This window comes from Enhydra lutris, unplaced genomic scaffold, assembly GCF_002288905.1.
Source record: "Enhydra lutris kenyoni isolate GAN:26980312 unplaced genomic scaffold, ASM228890v2 scaffoldscaffold2, whole genome shotgun sequence".
NCBI classification, from domain to species: domain Eukaryota; kingdom Metazoa; phylum Chordata; class Mammalia; order Carnivora; family Mustelidae; genus Enhydra; species Enhydra lutris.
Genome location: NW_019154086.1, coordinates 19,583,315 through 19,606,770, shown reverse-complemented (window position 1 = coordinate 19,606,770; position 23,456 = coordinate 19,583,315). Strand labels below are relative to the sequence as shown.

Below are 23,456 nucleotides of genomic sequence, written 5' to 3'. Positions count from 1 at the left end.
CGCATGCGTGAGAAGGAAGGTCGGAACAGCGGCTGGTGGTCCTGGGGACTGACTGTGCTATCACGGAGACAGCAGCCACTGGGGATGGGAACTGTCACGTGCACATAATGACGTGAGTACCAGCTTGAGCAGGAAAGTTTTGGGCTATAGATAGGTCCCAGGGGACGATAACTTTTCAAAGGTTGTCAGTATCACAGGAGGAGAATCGATAACCATAGGATGAAGAGGGGCTACTAACTTAACCCGCAGATCGCTCGGTGGGAAAGGTGGAGGCAAGATGGTGTCTTGTCAGTCAGCCAATCAAGAGTCCTCTCTCCTCTGGGCACAGGAGGCAGCAATGCCAGCTATGTCTGTCGCTAACCAGGTAAGCACAGCACCGTACTTAAGAGTGTGGACTTGGGTGCAATGGTTCAAACTGGAGGTTCAAATGGTGGCTCCATCACTTAGGAACCTTGTCACCTTAGGGCCAATAGACTTAACCTGTGTTGGTCTCCATCTCCCTTCTATAAAATGGAGGTGACTAGGGCCACCACCTCCCAGAGTTGTACGGTTTACAGAAGTCACCATTGGAAATGCACATCGGACATTGCCTGACATTATCATAAAGATGCTCCAGAAGTGTTTATTACAGAAACAAACAAACAAATAAGCAACAAATTGCCCCAAACCAAGCAGAAGGCAGAGATGCATAGAGGTCACCCAGTAACACTTTCTTGGCCAACTAATGCAACTAAAGTTGTATTGGCTGATACATACCTATTTTAAAACCTATTCTTTACAGGGCTCCTTTCAATTTCGTGTAGTGTGTGAAGACAGGGGAAGAGTGACATAATTGCAAGTTTTTCTCCGGGAGAAGGAAGGCTTTTGAAAATAGTAAAGCTCTGCTTTTTGCCTCGAGTTACAGGTACATGCTTGCACAAAGCCATTGAAATTCACCTCCAGAATCTTCCATTCGGGGTGCCAAGGAATTTGTTGATTTAAACATACCATTTCCTCCATTCTCAGAAATTATCACATACTCTGCAGTCACACAGAATATACAACGTCTTGCACACAGTACCTGGAGTTCATCAAACTTGAATTTAAGAGGCAAAAACCGAGCTTTGTGACCATTAGCCTCTGCTTCCTCTTTTTTCTTTTTCCTACTGGCTTAGCACAAAGTGGCTTAATTCTCACTTGTATCACAATATATACCAAGAGAACCGCTCTCCTTGGTGGTTCTTCTCCAGGTGGGGACTCGGGGACCCAGGTTCCCTCCATATTCAGACACTGTTGCCTTAAACCTGCGATCCCTAAGGTTGCCCCAGAAGAAGAGAATCTCTACCTTCTTTTGCTTCCTTTAGATAAGTCATTTCACATATTTACCCCAAAGCAAAATAAGAAAGCAAGATAAGGAACAGAATTTTGCCCCTAATAAGGCCTATCGTCCCGAAGAGCGGCAGGTATGGTATATCCTCTGACCTGGGGGCCCTGGACTCAGGTGGTCTTGGTTGAGTCACTGGTTCCCAAGGTCCCATGGGGCCCTTCACACAACAGGTCCTTCATATGCATTTACTGAATTTAGCAAATGAAAAATAATAACAATAAAACACCCTGAATTTTTCCTTTATTACATGTGTGATTTTCCTTGGGATCCATTTTTACTTTGCCAATTTCCCACTCTCCCTTAAGGATGATTTCAAGGGGGGGAGGACACCTGGGTGGCTCAGTGGGTCAAGCCTCTGCCTTCGGCTCAGGTCATGGTCTCAGGGTCCTGGAATCGAGCCCTGCATCGGGCTCTCTGCTCAGCGGGGAGCCTGCTTCCCCCCCTCTCTCTGCCTGCCTCTCTGCCTGCTTGTGATCTCTCTCTCTGTGTCAAATAAATAAATAAAATCTTAAAAAAAAAAAAAAAAGGATCATTTCAAGGAAAAGAGCTGGGAGGATAAAAAGTAATACTGACCAACTCTAAGAAATACAGCTTATACCATAGTAAATACCATTGTAAAGGATTAACTTATTTCAAAGCAACCCCTTTTTATGGCTTTATAGATGGACAACTGCCTGAAAAATGGTACAAAAAGAACTATGAGAACTTCATCAAGAGCAGTAAAAACAGGAAAGTGTGCTTTACGGTAAAGCATGCCACCAATCACATCTCTGTTGTCTCTGCCCGTGTGTTTCCTTTACACACCGACTCAGGGCTTGGCCATGTGACTGAGGTTGCCAACGGGGCATCAGCAAGGATGATACAAGCCAGGGCTTGAAAAGGTCTTGTTCACTGGGGCCTTCACTGAGGGGAGGTTGTCCTGAGTTCGGCAAACAGTAAAGACCAGGATGAAAGACCATGTGACAGTACAGTTGCCCCATCAGCTCAGTGTAGCTGCATTCAGTGAGCCCAAGTGAGACCAGCAGAAAAAGTCATTAACTAAAGTCTAAAACTAAAACTAAAAGTCATTAACTTAACCCATAAGAAAGAATAAATAAGAACCATAAGAAATAATAAATTGTTACTCTATCGGACCACTGTGTTTTAGGGTGTTTTTCAATGAAGCAAAGGTGACCTAAAGCTATCTTTATCATAGTAAGTAAACCAAATCCTACAGCTTTAAAAAAATGCAATCCAATCTAGAGTTGCAAAAATCTGATTCACATCTGAAGTGCTGGTGCAGAGTGGTCAGGGGCACCTGGGTGGCTGCTTCAGTTAAGAGTCTGCCTTTGGGGGGTGCCTGGGTGGCTCAGTGGTTTAAAGCCTCTGCCTTCGGCTCAGGTCCTGGTCCCAGGGTCCTGGAATCGAGCTCCGCATCAGGCTCTCTGCTCGGCAGGGAGCCTGCTTCCTCCTCCTCTCTCTCTGCCTGCCTCGCGGTCTACTTGTGATCTCTGTCTGTCAAATAAATAAATAAATTAAAAAAAAAAAAAAAGAGTCTGCCTTTAGCTCAGGTCATGATCCTGGAGTCCCTGGATCAAGCCCCACATCAGGCTCCCTGCTCAGTGGGGAGTCTGCTTCTCCCTCTGCACCTCCATCTGTGCTCTTCCTCTCTCTCTCTAAAATAAAATATAAAATCTTAAAAAAAAAAAAAAAAAGCAGCAGAGTGCTTTGTAGGATTACTGCACGTGGCAGGGATGTGGATTTCCCATCCCCCTCCCCCACAATCCCTCTGACTTTCATTGTAGGTAAATAATTATTACCTCTTAGCTCCCTCCCTCAATCCCTCAGAAAAGCAGAAAAAATGCTGGCTATCTCACAAAATCTGCATTCTTTGGACAAAGTACAAATTTAAGTGGTTCTGGGGGAAAGGCTCAGTTTGACAAGCCACTGACCATCAAAAACCACCTATCTTGGACCTAATGTCATTGAAATAACACTTCAGTGGGAACAAAGAGCTGCTTTCTTATTTGATTATATAATGACAGTGCGCTTTCTTTTTGGCTGATTGAAGGAAAAAAGACAGTCGAAATGATGCTCGATTTACCGGCAGCAAAAATTCCAAGCACCTGATCCAATGAACAGAGCCTGAGGGCAGGGTCCAAAAGATTAAGAAGCGCTGATAATTGGGGGCTCACTGCTGCTGGAAGAGGGGGACTGAACAAAGTTCACACCGGCAATCCCAGGGCTGCTATTCCTTTGGCTCCCGGGTCACAGAACACTCTGGTTTCCTCAGCAATGCCTAGCAACACCAGCTCAGGGAGAAGCTGACAAGTCGCTGGGAAAAAATGGTCCGTTCGAAGCTTCCTACAGGTAGCATATCCGCTCAGTATGGGCTAACTTCTTTGTCCTAAAGGGATGAATGTGCTTAGTACAGTTCTATCTTATTTAAGGAGTAACCTCTTCCTAAAACTCTTCATGTGAAGAGGAAAATTAGAGCTTCACCATCAAAAGCATCCCATATATTAAAGATAGGTACAAATCATCCTAACCTTTGTTTCCAGTCTGTCATTCTTCCTAGCGAGGGAGAGTCCTTCTCTAATGAACACAGTGAAGAATGTAACAGCCTGCCCAAGCTCATCCTTTTCAGAGTCTCAGCAGAGACCACTTGCTATTTCAGTTGATCCTAAAAAGCAGTGTATTCATCATGAAAGATCTGAGGGAAGCTCACAGAACTAGGGCAGCAAACGGCATCTGTTACCACATAAAATCAGCTCAGATACAGTCAAGATATTGTTTACTTCCCAGATTCTCCTGAGACCTCTACACCAACTGGTGGGGGGATGCGGTTTCCTGACTGTACGCAAATCCATGGTTGATGGAAAATTCTAGGAGAGCACAGAGCAGCAGTGGAAGCATAAATGTATCTCAGTGACCCTCCATAATGCCACGGAGGTGATTTCTTGCTAAGAAAATAGTCCTTTTGTAATTTGCCAAGCCAGGAAGCCCTGAGGCTGGCCACTAATGCATTTCTTTGGCAATTACTTTGTAATGGCTTTTTTTTTTTTTTTTTTTTTTTAAAGTAGGCTCCACACCCAGCGTGGAAACCAGCATGGAACCCAGCATGGGGCTTGAACTCCCCACCCAGAGATCAAGACCTGATTTGAGATCAAGAGTGGGAAGCCCAACCCACTGAACCACCCAGGCGCCCGGGACTTTGTAGTGTCTTCCTGGCTCCCACGGCACATTTCTTGACCTGATGCTGAAAATCACCTCAAACCAGGACATCTTATTGCGCTGACTTCATGAGTGATGCTTTGGGGCGTTCCAACCAGACTTTGATTTGCAATTTTACTCCGCAATTTTTAAAATTGTCCAGTGAGGCACACCTGCTTGGCTTCTGGACTGTCTCATTTCGTCATGCTTTCGCTTATTCATTCATGAGCTGCCACTGGGAGAAAGGCTTAGGTCTTATAAGCCACTGATCATGAAAAGCCAACACTGACTTCTCTGAAAGGCTACTGAAGAAATAAAAGATATGTGTTCTGGACCCACCAAAGCTTACTATCCAAGAGGCCAGTCAACATGTCTCTGAAGTGAAAAAAGGGACAATTTTTAAGAAAGCAATAATGACAATAACAGGTGGGGGCTTCTTCCTTCACCCTAACCATCTTCCTTGCCTTACCTTGCTCTGATGGGTTGAGATCCTAGTCTGGGTCCCAAAGCACTACCATTTCCAGGAGAATTCTTTCTGGCTAACGCTGGGGATATAGAAGTTGTTCTTTGAGGCACCTAAAAGAAAAACCAGAATTCAGAAATATTTTCCATACAATAGTTCTCACAGGCTCCAGCAGCCTAACCCTTCTCTAAAATTTACCAGGAGTTACAGAAACTATCAGAAATGGGAAAGACATGGTGTTCATGTTTCAAAGAAATCTTTAACTCCCTAAACAAAATCACACAAAAGGCACAGAGGCACCTTCAGCAATTATGAAGGAGAATGGTTTTCAGTCTTAAAAACAAATTAAAAAGCAGACCAAGCTAATTATTTTTATCACCAGGCTAAAACACTTGACCTCCTTTGCTTGTGTAAGAGTGGCAGATACCAGAAATTTCTCTGGGGTACCATTAACTCAGTTGATCATTAGAAATTGCATCAGATGAGAGTTATCCAGAGAAGCGGAACTCCACCCCAACTGATAAACAGATAAGGAGATGATGAAATCTGGTGAGAGAGGGGTATCAGGCTAGAACTTGGGACATAAGCCACAGGCTCAGGAGCTCAGAGAAACTCTTTCAATGGATCCTAAGTGTTACTACTTCCTAATCAACTTGCAGTCATTAATTAAAAACAACCCCCCTCGCAAATACTGTGCCTTGGAAAGTCAATTTGCAAATGGACTACAAAACAGAATTAATATTGAAAACGCCAGCAGGGTCTTCAAAAAGACTGTGTGCACACTATTAGGCACACAGTAGGAAAAGAGATCATTATTAGCTTATCTGACAAGGGCCTAACATGGGAATTCAAGTCTGCCTCACTTTATTAAACATTTTTAGTGAAATCAAATATTGAAAGTATACTAAAGGGGTCCAACATGAGGGAAAAGAATAATACTTTATAAAAGTGACCAGGAGGGGTGCCTGGGTGGCTCAGTGGGTTAAGCCTCTGCCTTCGGCTCAGGTCATGATCTCGGGGTCCTGGGATGGAGCCCCGCATCGGGCTCTCTGCTTGGCGGGGAGCCTGCTTTCCCCTCTCTCTGCCTGCCTCTCTGCCTGCTTGTGATCTCTCCCTCTCTGTCAAATAAATACAAATGAAATCTTAAAAAAAAAAAAAGTGACCAGGAGATGGAAATGTAGGTAACTCGTGATAACTGATTGGATTAAACATTTGTTGGGTGGTTCAATCTTCATTCATCTCTTGGGGCCCTTTTTTTTTTTTTTTTTAAAGATTTTATTTATTTATTTGACAGAGATCATGAGTAGGCAGAGAACTTTAAATAGTTGTAAATTAAATTAAATAGTTGTATTAATTAATAAAAATTAAAAATTAGTTATTTTAAATAATTTTTTAAAATAATTTATTTAATTTGAATTTATTTTTATTTATTTATTATAAATTTGTTATTTAATAATTTAATAATAATTTTAAAATAGAAATTTATTATTTAATAATTTATTTAATTTAAAATAATAATTTTATTTCTATTTTAATTAGAAATTAAATAGTTGTAAATTTAAATAGTTGTCAAGAAGAAAGAGTCTAACAAATTCATAAAACCTAAAATCTTTATATGAATGTCAAATTTTCTCCCGGAGTTAGAAATGTATGCCTGCATGTTTTCAGAGAGCGGACCAATAACGTCCCTTTTCCGTTTTCCCAGTTCTTGGGCCACTCCCCTGCCCGACCTATCTTTGACATTAAACTTTGCTCCCTAACTAACCTTTTCTGAAGGCATCCTTACTTCCACAAAAGGAGAGCACCAACAAAAAAAGTCACAGTCAGCTATTTTCATTTCCAAAAGTCATGGAAATGCTGCTCTAATATCTTTTTGAGTGGAAGATGAGGAAGAATATTTGACAATCATTGGGTAAAAAGTTCTTTTTGCCTGGTGTCAACAATGGCATTGATCTCCGAAAATTGTGGGACATTCCATTTGGCAAAGCTCCAATGCTAAGTTCAGGAGAAAGGAAGAACCAAGAAGAACGTAATGCAAAAATTTCTCTAGTATTCTGAAATGCTTCCAGGATGTCTGCAGTGAGATGCGTAGCCACATTTCATGACAACTTTTGGAATGAGTAACAATGGGTATAGGTAAAAACAAAACAAAAGAAACGAATCCAGGATTATTCTGTCCAGTAGATGGCTAGTCATTTCACCCTATGGTTTTAGGCTCAGGAGTTAAATTATGACCTGGGCTAAAGGAGCTTTCCTTAAACGGAGCTGATTTTAAAAGCAGTACTATCTTCTGAACACCTGCAAACCTATTTGTGTTATTAAAAGTAGAAATAAATCAATTTTCTACTTTTTATCTGGAAGTTTTCAATTCGTTTAGATGTAGTTTCAGTCACTGATGAAAATACCCATTATTCCACTTCTCTCTCTCTCTCTTTTTAAAAAGGTTTTATTTATTCATTTGAGAGAGAGAGACAGAGCACAAGTGGGGGAAGAGGCAGAGTGAGAGGGGGAAGCAGACTTCCTGCTGAGCTGGGAGCCCAACACGGGGCTTGGACATGGAGACTGAGACCTGAACCGAAGGCAGACATTTAACCATCTGAGCCACCCAGGTGCTTCCCCACTTTCCTTCCTTCCTTCCTTCCTTTCTTTCTTTCTTTTTTTTGTGTGCGTGTGTGTGTTTTTTTGTTTGTTTAAGTAATGTATACGTCCAATATGGGGCTTGAACTCACGACCTGGAGGTCGAGAGTCACATCTTCTATTGACTGAACCAGCCAGGCACCCCCATTATTCTGGTTTCTTAACGCGGACAGTATAATAGTTTAGAATGCTTGAAGTTGAGAGTTCTAATTCTGGATATAGGATAGATGTTTCCAAGTCACTGAATTACCTGAGCCTCTATTTCTTGGGAAAATGAAGGTCAGAAGTGATCAATGACAATCCAAGTCTTAGCTTAGGAACAAGAAGGAGAACATGAGAAAGGGTGCTGCTCTGGCATTCTCAGGTTCCTCATTACTATAGAAGGTCTGGAATAGAGATGCTAATACTAATAATGAACAATGATGATGATGATAGTTATGATGAAAGCATGCTAGCCTATTACCTTTGGTGGAATGTCTTCTTCCTGTCGTAACCAAGAGCTTCGGTCAAACTTCTCGATGCGAGTGGGGAGAGGAGGGTTTTCGGAGGTGGGATCCGAGTTCTGGCGTGGCATCTCAACGCGGTGAGAGGTCACGTTCAGAGCCTCCTGAAACCCAGAGAGGCCCTTGGTGGGTTGCTCGTGCACTGACTGGGAGGCGGTCAAGGCAGGTCCCTGGGATTTTACTGCTACCAGATGTGGAATCTAAACATCAAACCAACAGTAGAGCAACTGTATTAGAAGAAAAAGCAGAGCAGCTACTATGTCATTCAGTAGAAAGGAAAATGCCATTTTAGAGCATGAGATGAGAACTGGAGGACACAGAGCCCATCACAGCTGTCTCCAGCAAGCTTCCAGAAGCTCCTCCGAACTTCCCATTTACGGCCATATGTAGGGCTGACCAAGGGCGCCTGGCCAAAATTAACTGAGTCATTCGGGACTCCTAAGAAGTAGGTGAAATAGGTGTGATGCTAATAACAGCCAGTTTCAGTGGACATTTACTGGCCAGCCGTATAATAGATTTACAAGCACTTTTCTTCGAATATTATAAAATTCCTCCCTCAAAACCCTTAACTTTGACTTCAGAAAGCGCTATCACTCTGTAAAACAAAAACTGCTCTGGGTATCTTACTCCTCATGAACTCACTACATCCACCATAAGGTGGATACAATCATTTTCAACCTTTTTCATGTAAGACTGGAAGGTCTAGAGAGGTTAAGTAGCAGCCTGGACCTCACGGCTCATACATGCCAGGGCCCGGACCAGAACCCTCACGCGCCTCCTGGTCCCTACCCCTAACTCTAGGCTCTTCTGCCTTCTGGTGAGCTGGTTCTCACCACCCATGATCTTATATATCTCTCCACACCAGGATGTTTCTTTTAGAGGTGTGAGCCCCCTAACTGGGCGTGCGTTGGTATTATTCATGCAGGGAAGACATGCTGTCTTTGGGTAGAAATGTGGCTCTTTAAGACAGATCACGAAAATCCAAAGTTCAGAGTGTTCTTGACCGTTAGCACTCTTCTCACTTCATTGTTACAATCTCGAAGGTAAAACCCCTGGAGATGGGAGCCAAGTCTGGTATGGGATCCCTTGGTTTACACTGTGCCTGGCACGGGGAATGTGGTCAATGGATCTCGGCTGGGGAAACAACTAGAATACTTTCTAAATTAAACGCTTAAGTAAAACACTAATCTACTATCTGCTTTGTGCAAGGGACCTATCAGACCCTCCTTGTTCTGAAATCTCAAATGCGAGACCACTGGGGAGAATTTCCACGGCCCTCTTCTGCCAGCCTGGCCCTGCTCCTTTTGCCCTTGAAGTCTTATCCCTGGAGCAGCCCTGCCCTTGCCTCTTCAGACCCTTTTCGGTCTGAAATCTGAAATATTATTAATTACAGCTCAGAGAAAAATCCTCAAGGTCTAGTTCAGGTGAATGTTATGCTTCCACCAGGAAAGAACTGTAACCAATCACGTTTTTGTTAATGTTAATTACCACGAATGTAATAATAATATTAAAATAGAGCATATTTTAAAAACGCATCACAAAACACACCCCTATTTAAAAGAGTTTTCAAAGACATTTGGGTGAAACCAGCTGCATCTGCATCATTACCTTTATTTTTCATAAAATTCCCTACTTTATTTCACTTCATATTTCATTTTTAGTGTTTACAATTTCAGAAGTCCTCTAAAACCTCCCGAAACGTGTCCAGGAGTGGAGTAACTTTTTTCTTTTTTAAATAGCTTACACCAGTGGCTCTCGAGTCCTAGAGTGCTTCAGGAGCATCCGGAGGGCTTGCTAACATGCAGACGGCCAGACCCCCACGGACGTGCTGATCAGCAGGTCTGAGGCGACCAGGGAACCTGCCTTTCTACCAAGTTCCTGGGTGACGCTGATGCTAATGGTCCGTGACCACCCTCTGGAAACCACTGGCTTAGAAGACACAATTTTATCCCAGGTCATTTCGTTTTTCTGGTTAAAGACCATGCCCAAATCCCAATGAACAGAACATAATGTAATAGTTTATATTTGACAGATATCTATACAAATGCTAGCTTGATGATTGTAACTGAACGGATGCTTGTTCCAACCTGGCAGATACCCCCAAGGGTCTCCAGAGAGGCCGGTTTACCAAGAGGTGACCCTGCCGTTGGCTCAAAGTTAAGGAGGGTGTCTTTTCTTTCTCCCCTCTTCCCCCATCCTTCAAATCCAGTGAGGTCGCCTCTATTACTATAGGTTCTGCATTAAGGGCCGTTGTTGGACTGGTCCTATGTATGAATCCAAGTTACAATCCCCTATTCTTTTAGTAAGCTTAACTGTACACCCAGCTAAGATGGCCAATGGAAGAAAGCCAGGAAGGTACCTGGGGATCGACAGGTCTGAGCATGGGGGGTGTTCGAGCAGGCTGAACCCCACTGATACTGAAGGACTCCGACCTCGGGGGCAGGTTGGGGTCAGAGATTCTGTTGGCAACCTTGTGAGGCATGGCTGGAGAACTCTGCCGGTTGAGCCTTGACCGCTCTTCCACCTAGAAGCAAAAAAAAAAAAAAAAAAAAAAGAAAGGTGCTTAGGTAGATGGACACAAGCTGTTTTGCTGCCTTGTAAGGATTCTCTGTAGTCACCTGCACAGCCATTTTTGGGTCCCTCTGATCAATTCATTTTCAGGGACCCAAACTCTCCATACTTGCTCTGCAGTCTTGAAAAAGCTCCTTTCTGTCAGAGTAAGCACTAGCTCAAAACACACGGACCTCGTAAGCTGTCACCCTTTGCTCCCTGGTATCCTGTGCTATTTCAGTTAGCGGGGAGTTTGGGACCTGCTTAAGAGTTTACCTTGCACTGACTGGATATTCTCTTGCTGATGGGTCACAAAGCCATGGAGTCAGTGAGGGACATGGAGGGAACTGGGGTGGGCATTGAGACTGCTCGGGAAAGCAGAAAACTCCTCACAAGCTGACTCAGGCAACAGGGGAGGGAAGACCACTCACCCTGCGTTTCCTCACAGGCCCTACTGATAGGCCAATGGGTGTTTCAGGCGCTCTCTTAATGAGCAGACCTATCTTCAGACGGCCTGTATTGTTTCTTTTCCCCTCGTTAGGACCTTGTCTTTTCACTTGTCTCCCTGCTCCCTAAAATACGCCTTTCCATTTCCAGCCTGGACTCTGCTGCCTCACTCTGTCCCCTTCTCCCTCTTTGTCCCTGTGTGACATTCGTTCTCGCTTCTACCCCTCCCTTCTCCCCACCTCCAACCCTCTCTCTTCTGGGGCCACTTTATTTCCCTTGTCATCCCCTTTCCTGCTGAGTCTCTCAGCCCAAAGCAGGTAACTGATCAGAAGGGTTCCGCAGGAAAGGCTCACGGTCCCAGGAATGCCCTTTTTTGTAGGGAAGATTCCCCTCAGTTCATGTCTGCAGCAGACAGACCATCACAGAGGCTATTTCCAAATGGAAATTCAGATAAACAAGATGTACACTGCAAGGCATGATTTAAGACCTCTGACAACTTCAAGAGGTCTAGCCCTTTTCTTTCAGATGCATCTCAGCCTGTCCTTTATTTCTTTTGGGTCAATTTGACAGCTGTATTTTCCAAACCTGCCGGGCAGCCCATCCACCCTGACGACTCTTCAGTGTGAGCCTGAGCTCCCTTTGCTGTCTCACTGAGGAGGGTTCCAAGGGCCCATCCCAGAACCCACACACAGACCCAGACATATCTGTATGGAGCTCTTTATTCATTTCATGGCCTGAGTTGAAAGAAAAATTCAAAAGAGCTATTCTTTCCCATCCTTCCTATTCCATTTTGGATCTTTCTAGAGGCAGACTGAGTCTCATATACAGAATAAGTCTGTTTTGAAGCCCTCATATTAACTGCAAACATTTTAACATAATAAGGTATGCTGCAGAATAGAAAACCGTCCCACAGGGACAACTCAACCTCTCCTCTCCCACCATGGCTGTGCAGGGTACCTACAATTGACATCCAGTTGACTTTGGTTTTGAAACTCCATGTCCCGGAAGCTTACCACACACCAAAGAGTGTTAGCTACCACGAGCCAGACCTATAAACCAGAACATGTATACTTTGTGTGTGCGGTGGGCAAAGTATTACATCAGCGGTAATTATTTGGCTGCTGCACTGAGCAAAGGAAATGAATAAAGCCAGTTCTGAGCTGAGACCAGAAAGAGAAAGTCCCACAAAGACAGTGGCAGATCAACTGAAAGCAAGCCATGCAATGTATTGCTTTTCTAAATACTAAATACTAAATACTAGAAAAGAAAGTGACTGTTTCCAGACCACAGGAATTGGTCAAACATTAGCCATTTTCTTATTTCCATGGAAGATCGTTAATAGATAAATGCCATGTACGAGCACCTCTCACCATCCAAACTCCGAGAGTCCAAGCCATTTGCTGTCTGAGCTAAGGAACCCAAGAGATTCAGACACATTTTCAGATAAATCTCTGGTTTTCCAAACCATAGGTACCTGTTACCCGACAGTCAGGAACCAAATGTATTCAGAGTGGAGACTACTTGCCATTATTATTTTCTTAAGCTGTAAAATACACTCAGTTTTAAACACACAGAGACAGTACATTAAGAACAGCACTAGAAAAAGTCTGCCTTGAGGAGATGGAGTCAAAAAAGACTCCATCTTGAGCAAAGAAATCATAGAGTTCTTTTGGCAACAACCAGCAGCAAGGTTCCAGTAAACGAGGTATTCTTACCACAGGCCACATGGGCTTGATGGCTGTCATGGGAAATGAACAGGGCAGAAAAGTGAGAGGCTGACTTTCATAGGCAGCTAATGGGTTTGATTAGTCGTGAATAACTATTACTCTCTAGTAAACTTCCCTATGCCTTCTATCAGGTGGTTTGCATACGAAAACCTACAATTCGTATGTGTCAGGCTGTACTATTCTAAAACACATGGTATAGATCATCTACGGTTACACTGTGCAAATTATTTCAGGATGATTCAGTCTGGTGAAATTTCCTGGGTTGGAGCTTGTCCAGAGAAGTCTGAAAATCTATGAGAAAGGTGTAATAATGAGCCATTTGGCTACATACTTCGTCTCAAGAGAACCTTGTCCTAAGGTTTTCAGGAAGAAAATGCTGCCCATTGTTTTTGCACCAAAGGAACAGCATGAGGACTGGAGCAAAGATATCAAATCAAATACCCTACTATCAGACAAAGAAAGGAGAAGCTAGGTGGGGTATCTAGGCTCAGGCCCCTTCTGATTAATTTGGTAGTGGGCAAAGGCCTGTCTCCTGATACACCATATCTTATTCTAATAATTGAAAAGGAGATGGATATGTGAGTTAGACCAAAAAAAAAAAAAAAAAAAAAAAAGCGTGTTTTGTTTTGGTTTGTTTTTCACCCAGAATAAGGATATATGTGATTCAACACTGCAGTATAATGAAGTTATGTTTTGATTTGCCTCAAGTGATACTAAAAATAAATCTATGAACTGAGCCTCTATTCCAACCTCCTGCTCCAAGGAGATGTCAAATGTCAGAGTATCACCAAAAAAGAATGTTCTAGTAGCAAGAGACACAGAGTCTCAAGGTGCTGGACCATGACAACAAAAGATACCGGTTATGAAGGATTGCAAACTTGAAGGGATTATCAGTGGACACAGAGAACAAGAATAGGAGAGACTGATCAGTTTTAGTACAAAACCATTTTTTTTTTCTCATTAAAAGGATGGTTTTAACATCAAAACTAAAATTTGGAGAGATTTAGATCACCTCAGCAGAAATGCTTTCCTATGTGTTGTTGCATTACAGGAGAAAAAAGAAACATAATTGTGGTCTCAGAAATAAAATTCTGCTCCAGGCATGGCTGTGTTGTCCACGGGGTTCTATAGAAGTGATGTCTAAGGCCCCTGAGACACATAAAGGCTATCTAAACACAGAAGACCTGAAAATAAATTTGTTGATTACAGGACTTCAAAAAATTTCTCAAAATAAATACAAATATGGTTAAACATGTATAAAAGGAAACACAGCAATGTCAATTGTTAAATTAGTTTGTACGTTGACAACAATTCATTGCTTACAATGTCTCACTTAGCAATAATGAATGAAAGCTGCTAGAGAAAAATCTCAGAACAAAATTATAGCAGTAATTTTTTAGATGTTGACAGCAAAAATATATTTACGACGTCATATGGGTGCATTTTTATAATATTTTATATGATGCAGTGTATGAGGGGTCCATGAAAGCCTAGAAGGCCTTACTTAAAAGCTTATTTATACATGGTGAATTAAACACAATCATATGGGAATTCCTTTTCTTCCAACTGAACAACTGATGTTCTTGTTTTTACTGGCAATGCTGGAGAAAGAGAAAGAAGTCAACAAATAACGTTTGGGTACTCACTAGACCTTTAGGACCCTGCAGTCACTCTGGTCATATAAAGAGCTGTGTCATATTGTTCTTTGGCAAAACCGCAGGAGCAGGAGCAGACGCGGGCCGACCAAGACTGGGCACACGCCTTCTCTGAGGCACCTCTGAGAACAGAGGACACTCTCATTCATGTGAAATGCTTAAAATGGAGTTTCATCTGAAGTCAAAAGCCTGGACCACTTGTCCAGAGAAGAGCAGAGAGGTCTTCCTGGGGATAGAGCACGTAACTTAAAAATAATAAGGCAAAGCTTTCGCGTTGAGATGGGAAATGAAGACGTGTATTTGTATCACCGGGTGGATGGGGGTCGGGGAGATGGGGCTCCATGCGGACTGCCCTTGTGAAATCCAAAACAGAAACAACAGAGGCCAAACGCTTACCTCTTGTGGGGGACAGTGGCCTTGGAAACAAAATACGACTGTGTTGAAGACTAGATTTCATGTGTTTCTGCACAGCGCTTATCATTTCAATGGCACATTCACAGACAGAGGCGCCCAGAGGCATTCCTTAAAGGGAATGCAAGCCGAGCCTCAGGAAAGCTCCAAGACTCCTCCCGGGTCACCTAGTTGGGAGGTGGAAGAACTTGAACTCAAACTCCTTACTCCTTTCCAGGTCTCTCTTAGGGCAGCTCGTAAGAGAGCGAAGCAGAAACTAAGCAAAGAAGGGAGCAGAGCCGTACACTCTCTAAGTGGTAATTTGGGACCTCATCTGTAAAATGACTCCTATAAAAAGGGGGGAAAAACCACATCAGTGTAGAGTAGGGGAAACCAAATGAAGGAGTTCTTCCATACAGAGATTTCAGAGTCCAGTGGGCTGATGAGATATAAAGAGACATCTTCGCCCATCGTTTGCCACATAAAACCATGACCAGATGACTGGAAAGTATCAGGGAGTAAGAACATGATGGAGTGTTGAAAAAAACTAAAATACGATCTCATACAGTATTCATGGAGAGGGAACATTCTGTCACAGCTGTGTGTAGAAGAAAATTTGAAAAAATATAGGGAGGGGGCGTATACCCAATCACTGCCAGGCCCAATCACATGCCATTTGAAGGAAAGGAATCTGCCCCATTATAAGCAAAAGGTATTGTAAGAAAAGGAATGACCATCTTTCAAAAAGTGGCGGAAAAAAAGACCTTCGATTTTTGCTGATGTTCAACAGAATGTCATACTGATATTTTTACAGAAACAAATCGGCCTTCCATCCCAATCCAGGAATGGTCGAGGACTTGCAAGGGGTGAAAATGCCTCCACCCTTCCTTTTAATAGAAACAGGAAAGCTTCTCTCTGGCCAGAATCTGAATATCCCAGTCAATGTGACCATAGGGACAGACAGAATACTCTGTAAATGGAGAGAAGGAGGAGTTCAGCAAGATTTGCAAATGACTGAGTATTTTCATTTCTTCTTATTACATCCAACAAATTAATGAGAAAGCGCGTGCGAAACGGGAGGATGACTTATGTTTTACACAATGAAGCAACAAAATCACCAAGGGTGGGGCATGATAACATTATCCTAGCTAATGAAAAACTGTCAATTTGAAAAAAAGGAAGAGAAATAAGGGGATGAAAAAAATAACCGAGGAGGGACAAACCATCCTGGGGAGGAGGTAGAGAGCTGAGTTAGAAGACAAATATGGCACAAGTCAGAGGCTGCCAGGGGAGGAGACGGCTGCGGGGGTGTCTCAAGGGCACCCGGGGCAAGAAAAGTCTGGACCCTGTATCACAGGCTCCTGTGGCATGCCCACGGCTGCCCTTTCCTCCCTGGCAAGGATAATGTCCATTTTATACCCCGGTAGAGGACACATTTGAAAAAGAAAGGGTACCTTTTATTCTAACTCCTGAAGAGAGCTTGACTCAGGTTCTTATTCTTGGTTTATGATTTAGAGATGGCTGGGCTCAAAATTCTGTCTGTCTGTAAAGATCTGAAATGAATTTTGCCGTCTAGCTACTTTCAGCTCCATCTACCTCCCTACTGTAGGGAAAGAAACCTTTAAATAGAGCTCGGGAAGTGCATACATTGCTACGACAAGCATTAAAAGGTCAAGAAGATAAGGATCCTCACACCCAGTTTTATTCCCATTTTAAGAAGTGGGTGTTAAGAAAATGATGAATCAAACCAAAGCAGACAATTATTTGTTCTTATTTGTACACGAGTCACTCCGATCCCAAATTTAGCACCGTCACTCATTCTGCGATCTAAATGTTTCATCTCTCTTCTAAAATATGAACACCCACTCTTTTAAGACTTGGGAACTGCTTCATGAATAGATTGGTTAGTTGGAAGCTGGATTATGTTAACCACGCCCAGGAGGATAGGACTAAATATGAATCCCCAAAGAATGTTCCCCCATATGTCCAGAACTGCACGAAGCCCAAAGAAGACTGCCAGCTGCTAGGAAGCCAGGGACCTTGGAAGATGTAACCCACCAGAGGTGGCCCAGCTTTATGATGGCCAGGGAGCCTCACATCGGGAGTGCTTGCTGACACAGCTGGGTTGTTTGCACGTCCAATTGCTGTGTTTCTTTCACTGCTAGGAGCCTGGCCAGGGAGCATAGGGGAATTAGAAGGTCTAGAAAACCATCTTGCTGGCATCTGCAAAGACTGGCCCCCAGGAATGCCGTGGCTTCTGAGAGCTCGGGAACCGTGAACTAGTTCTGAACAGAGAGGATAGGCCAGGAAACTTAGTGAGGAGGACAAAGAGTAACTCGGTAACAGTGGAGTCAGAGTGATCAAGTTCACATGAGAAGGTGCTGGGTAGAGGTGGAAGGAAGGACATGGGAACTGCTCCAGGCTTCTCCCCGTTTTCTGGTACATTTGCATGTGAGGGAGCTGCACAGGGGAAAGGAGGAATTCTGGGACGCTCTGCAGAGAATCACAGTCTTCTCCAATGAGCTCTGTAGGTGTCCCTCTCCTAAACCCATGCTTGGGGCTGGAAACACGGAGGGCCATGGGGTCATGCATCAAGAAGAGGTCATTCAGCGATACAGCAGTTCTCAGAGGCGTCGGGGTACCTGGAAGGATGCATGCATTCATGCCCCTCCGGCCACGAGATCCACAGGGGTCTCTAAGGCCCTCCTTATGTGCAGTGATGGACAACTTGGGGCTTGTCACTTTGAAGATGTTGGGAGAGGACACACAAATGACCTCAGATCCTAACTCCTGAGATGGACTACATCCTTGGGAGCAAGTTCGCCTAGGGGATCTCACTGCGGTCCTCGAGGCTTCCTGAGCCTTCAGCTGTTCTTCAAGACCAACTCTACTAGGACAAGCGGGTCCACCTTTCTTCCGTGAGCGAGGCTCCAGCAGGAGTCTTGATCTGGAATCATTAATTTCTGCAGGTGCTCCTGGCATTGGCTTAGTGGAGCCTAGTTTTCCAGCCTTTTGAACACCTGCCGTGAGCAGGAGCTGTGAGTGTGGCTTAGCTGAGGGTTTCAACTTGGCAGGGCTAGAAAACGGTTTAGCAGTGGTGGATGGTGGCACGCCTCTGCCAGCCAGGACACACCTCAGCTGCTGTCTAACAGCAGAGGGATTCTGCTTAGCTGGAAGAACAGGTGGGTTATTAAGGGGTCGGTGCCGTACCTGGGAGTAGGATCACAAAAATGAATTATTGATCTAAGAGAAAGAGGCAGCTGTTACAGACATAGGTAAATACAAATCATCCTTATAGACTCTAAAGGAAAGTGATCAAAAACATTCTTTACATGACATCAAAGGATTTTCTCTACAGGTTCGTTTTTCAAGTTGTAAAAGAAAAAGGTTTGACTTTTGCAAAAATAGCACATGATCATTAGAAAAGATTTAAACGATATGTAAGAATACAAAAAAGCTTAAAGAACACACCCTGTGGTTCCACTGCCCTTTCAGCAATCATCATTAACCTTAGCGCAACATGGTTTCAAGCATTTTCTATATGTACGTAAAAGAGAATAAAAAAATTCAAAAAGACAGAAACATTTTTGTAAAAATAGGATCTTATGTAAGAAATCTAGTTCTGGTAAGACTGTAGTCTAGATAACTTGAAATAAGCTCTGGCTATAAATACCTGAAGATACTAGAACAAAATACAAAATAACACAAACATCCTCTTAAATGACTAGCTATGCTCACAAGAAAATAAAGGAAATCACTCGGTGCCACAAACCATGACAGAACAGAAAATCAGGCTGTTATGCACATGAGCTGACACAGTGACTCCTAGGAGGGTGATTAATCTTGGCTGATTTGGTTTCTTTGCTTTGCCTACCTTTTTTCCTACCACCCAGATAGGTTTTAATTTGATATTTAAAACATCTCACCACAGAGCCAAGTTCTTGAAAATGTGTCCTCACTCTAGTAGCTGATTTGCAAAAGAAAACAAACAAAAAAAACCCCCACAAATGACCTCTGATCCCGGAAGTGGTTACCACAACCACTGGTCTGAGACCAACTGTGCGTCCCTTCGCACCACAACAGAACAAGTGAGTGTCAGCAACAGCGCTAATGATCACTTTCAGGGTCTAGGTACGGACAGGAAAGGACTCTACCTCAAATTCCCTAAGTCTTTATTAAATCACATTCTTTCAAGGGGAAGTCACTAAAAATCCTCAAGCCACAAACTCATTTGGATACCTATGAGAAAAATGATTTTTCTACTTCCTGTTATTACTTACAAAAACCCCTTATAACCACTAAAAAAAAAAAAAAAAAAAAATCCATCCCTGAAAAACAAAAACCACTAATGGATTAAGGTGCCTTGTCAATTCTCTACAGAAATAACATTATGGCTCTTCCAAAAACATGCACTTCTTAAGATGAATTGTTTTCCAGTTGTGAAGCACTAGTTTAATTCTCTGCTTCTACTGGGTGACGTCACTAGAGCCACCAGGCCGGCCAACAGGACGTGGCTACACTTGCTAGTGCACTTACCTCCTTGGCCCATGCTGGTTTCTCACTAGGACTCATCCCTTCTTTGTAATGGTACAGTGGCTTCTTCTCCACCGGCCTCTGCTCCTGCCGCTGATGCTGGAGAGACACCAAGTAGTCTCTCTCTTGCTTTAGCTGTCTCTGCAGTCTTTCTGCTTGTCTCTGTTCTTCCAATTGTTTGCGCTTATATTCCTATCCGGACCAGAAAAGAGAAGCAAAGGAAAAGCCAGATCACCATATGGAAACCACTGGCTGGCACCGGATAAACATGCAATGTTGCCAAAAAAGATGATAACGAGAAAAGCCAACAGAACCACCAAAGGATGTCAGGACTTGCCACAGAGACAGGCTATGGCCAGGGCTAGCATTTCCTGAAAACACTATTGCTTTAATGGCAATCCCTACAGAACACTACCCCTTGCCAACTGACTTGTCCCTGACTGGGGGCCAAGAAAGTAGCAATAATGAGGACTTTTGGACGGTCAGTGCCCAAGCCCTATAAGGAGCCATCCACTTCCTGGTTTAGTAATTAAACTATTCAAACATGTCCAATTAAGTACAAAACTAAATAAGTAGCTACAGATACTGCTCAAATAATCTTGTGTTTCACAAAACTTGGACCAACAAAGGTCATTAGCAACTGTATGCACAGGCTAAAAAAATAACACAGTGCCACTGAATAAGAAGTTCAGTTAAAAAAAATGTATCAAGCAGCTCATTTGGAGAGCAGGGCAATAATAATAAAAAAGTACTTGAAGAGGAAGCCGCGTGAGCAGGGAACACAAAATGTTCCCATTGTAAGGGTAAAGCTAATAGTCTGCAAATGAAATATGACTGCAGAGCTGAGTGGGTTCTTACAGAAGAGGTGTATTTCGCTGTGATTGTATTCCAGCATGTTGCAAATGACCTTAAAAATTACTCTGCAATAAACACAGTGGGTCTCAAAAACAGCCTGAACTTGTCATAAGCCTGGATTCCTGCTAAAGTTTCACAAAGAGACTGAGTTACTAAAGAATGCATGACAAGGGTCTCCAAGGTATTCAGATGGCTAACTAGGTCAGGAAGTGCATTGGGTTTCCACGAGACTTTTGAGGTCCACGAGGCTTGGAGGATCCCCCCTTGTGGGCTGGCATGTGAGGGGGACACACGTGGGGACACACACACACACAGGATGAACACAGAGCAGGTGGCTGGCCCTCTGCTTTCCCATTACCAGAAGTAGAGCTTGTTCATGCAGTAGCTGCTGCTGCAAGATCTCTAACTGTCTCTGCTCCTCCTCTAACTGTCGCCTGATGTACTCCTGGAGAGGCAGGCAGCAGAGCATTCAGAGGAACACAAAGAGAGAAAGAGAGAGAAAAAGAACCGGTAATTTCTTTGAGGTGACAAGTGCTGCCATGTAAAGTGAGGAAGGAAGGAGGGAAAACAACAACAACAACAAAATGCCCAGACAGCGCCTCACCAAATAGGAAAAGCACCGAAGCAAAAGCATTTCAATGCAGTCAAAAGCACAAGTCCTCCACCTGCGACAGCCGCCGGAGGGGTCTCGGGGCTTTGCTGTGACTGTACGGTTTTCGTAAACCCAGCTACGTTTTAAAGCTCTTCATTGCAGGTTCCCTCTTTATGGGCCACCCGGAAGTCACAATGCCATCAAGGTCAGAGGCTCCTGTGCAAGCAGCAGGAATAGAGTAACTGTGGAAGGCCGGCATGCTCCGTCTCTGTAAGGGCCCCGCCCTCCGCCCTGCAGAGCGCCGCCGCGCGGTCAGAATGCGGTTCTACCGAAGACGGAGGGCCCCGCCTCCGCGGCGCTGACGGGACACCGGAGACCGAGGAGCAGAAAAGCCCTTCGGAAGCAATGAAAGAGGACCATGTGGCTCATTTACCATGCTTCAGTGCTACCTTCAAAGTAGATACCCAGGGTCGGGAGAACCCAAAGATCAAGGTGTGCAGGGGACTTTGGCCTGGGCAGGAAGCGAGGCTCAACGAGTGGGCATTGCCAAGGGCTGTGCGTTTGACTTCTTGAATAGGTGAGAAGAGCAGCTTGAGAAAGAGTAAAAACCCGCTTTAACTGAGCAGTCCTAAGAGACGGTGACCCACACCCCAGGGACGGTCAGCTGGCGCTGGAGCTCCCGCTGGTGCCAACTGTGGGCTCCGGGCCCCGTTGTACCTGCTCGTGCTCCGCGCGCCTCCTCTCCTCCTCCCGGCGCATCTGCTCCTCGTAGTGCCGGCGCTGCTCTCTCTCCTGCTGCTTCCGTAGCTCCTTCTCCCGCCGTTGTTGCTGTGGGGCCACAAGCAGACAACCATGAAGGAAGCGGGGCTGATGCGGGGCTGTTGGGAAAGCCTCAGGGAGGGCTGCTGAACCGCAGACCTGCGCCCTTCTCCATAGCTGCCTATACGCCCGAGGGCTCTTTCTGTCTTGTGCTCTTGGGGGACTTGCTGGCTAGGATGGGTGGGGGGCTCAAGGAGCAATTCAGGCATGCAAATACCCTGTCCTTTCCCGTGCAAGTAGACTCCCCAGGTTTGCCTCCTCCCAAGAAGTCCCTGTTGCTAGGTGCGTTCTCCCTATTGGCTGACCCTGGTACATCATCAGACTGTTTACGCAGTCTATGGGTTTTAAAACGTTTCCAGTGCTCATGCCAGTCACTCTTTTCGACGCCACCTAGGGCAAACATTTCATAGAGAAGAGAAAGCAAAAGCCACAGAAATGAAGTGACACATTCAAGGTCCTACAGTAACTAATGGCTGAGAGTACAATAGAATTCATTGACCCTGTCCCTGTCCATTACCCTATCCCATACATCATGCTGCCTTTATCTTCCAGATTATACACTTGCAAGTATCAATTTCGACTTCTCATTCAAGTAAGACCCTTAAACTCATTGTCATGATCTCCTACACTCACCAGCCCGCCGACAGTGACAGTGTGGTAAGCACCTTTCATGCTTTATCTTATTTAATCCTCACAAAAATCTGCTGATGTAGATATTATTATCATCCCCATTTTATATGAGAAAACTGAAGCATGCAGAGATTAAGCAGTTGTCAAAGGTCATCCTCATGTACAAGGTCATGCCCCAGTAAGTAGTGGCAGCACAGTCTGAACTTAGTCATTCCAGAAGATGAAGAGGCAACAGGAGCCATAGAGAGATCACAGATTAATCCAGCACTTCATGATGCTCTCAGAAAAGGAGAACATCTTAGGAATAATGACAGGAACTAATGTTTCTCAGTGGGACAGTATTGTTCCCCAATCCAGGGAGCATTTGAAATGTGCAAGGGCATGGGGGAGTTTTTCTAGTGGTCTCTGTGACTTAAGGCCATGACTGGCACATAGTACGAGGGGCCAGGGACGCTGAACATCCTGTAAGGCTCAGGACAGTCACACGTCACAGACTGTTTTCCTACACCACAGGCCCTTAGTGGTCCTTCTGAGAAGTGCCACAGCCCTTGGTGTCAGAGCCCTGTACCAACATTAGGATTTCTTCTTCCTCCACTATGAGGTTTGGGGGAACCTCTCAGGGGGGTCCATTCCCCTTTAACATTCTCAACAGCTCTTCCCTGCCTGGCTGAGAAAATAGGAGTTATCCAAAACAGCATGGGTTGTGACTAGATCACCCTGATGGCTAGCTTTACGCAAACAGGGAAAGAGCCTTCTAGGACAAAAGCTCTTGTCACAGCCCCAGTTAACCAGGCAGACGTTCAAAACTCCAAGAAGCCCACAGCTGAGGCGGCCTTCCTAATGCGGCTCTCGCCTACAATCTGCCAGACCTGCTGTCTTCCAGTGACCGCTGAGTCTTCGAGATAAGCTACATTTTTTTTGAGACTCAACGTTTATCGCTTCCAGATCAACAATTTTTTGTCCTCCTTAGATTGTGGGTGACAGGGAGCCACTGGAGGACTTTCTGCAGTCAAATGCTATGGCCAAGACTTGCATTTTCAAGGGGGGCTCCTGACAGCCACGAGGCAGGGCAGGAGGGAGTCGGGTCGGAGGGGAAG

General features: G+C 44.3%; 1 protein-coding gene across 1 annotated transcript in view; it reads right to left on the bottom strand.

The window, feature by feature from the left end:
* The window catches only part of LOC111147583 (TRAF2 and NCK interacting kinase), a 381,965-nt gene that overhangs the window by 49,901 nt on the left and 308,608 nt on the right, over positions 1–23,456 (bottom strand). Inside the window, exons 13-18 of the mRNA XM_022503698.1 lie at positions 21,628–21,738; positions 20,677–20,763; positions 19,467–19,655; positions 10,521–10,685; positions 8,122–8,361; positions 5,028–5,134 (exon numbers count right to left, since the gene is read on the bottom strand). Of these exons, the coding sequence (XP_022359406.1) occupies positions 5,028–5,134; positions 8,122–8,361; positions 10,521–10,685; positions 19,467–19,655; positions 20,677–20,763; positions 21,628–21,738 (899 nt within the window). The remainder of the gene's footprint in view (positions 1–5,027; positions 5,135–8,121; positions 8,362–10,520; positions 10,686–19,466; positions 19,656–20,676; positions 20,764–21,627; positions 21,739–23,456) is intronic.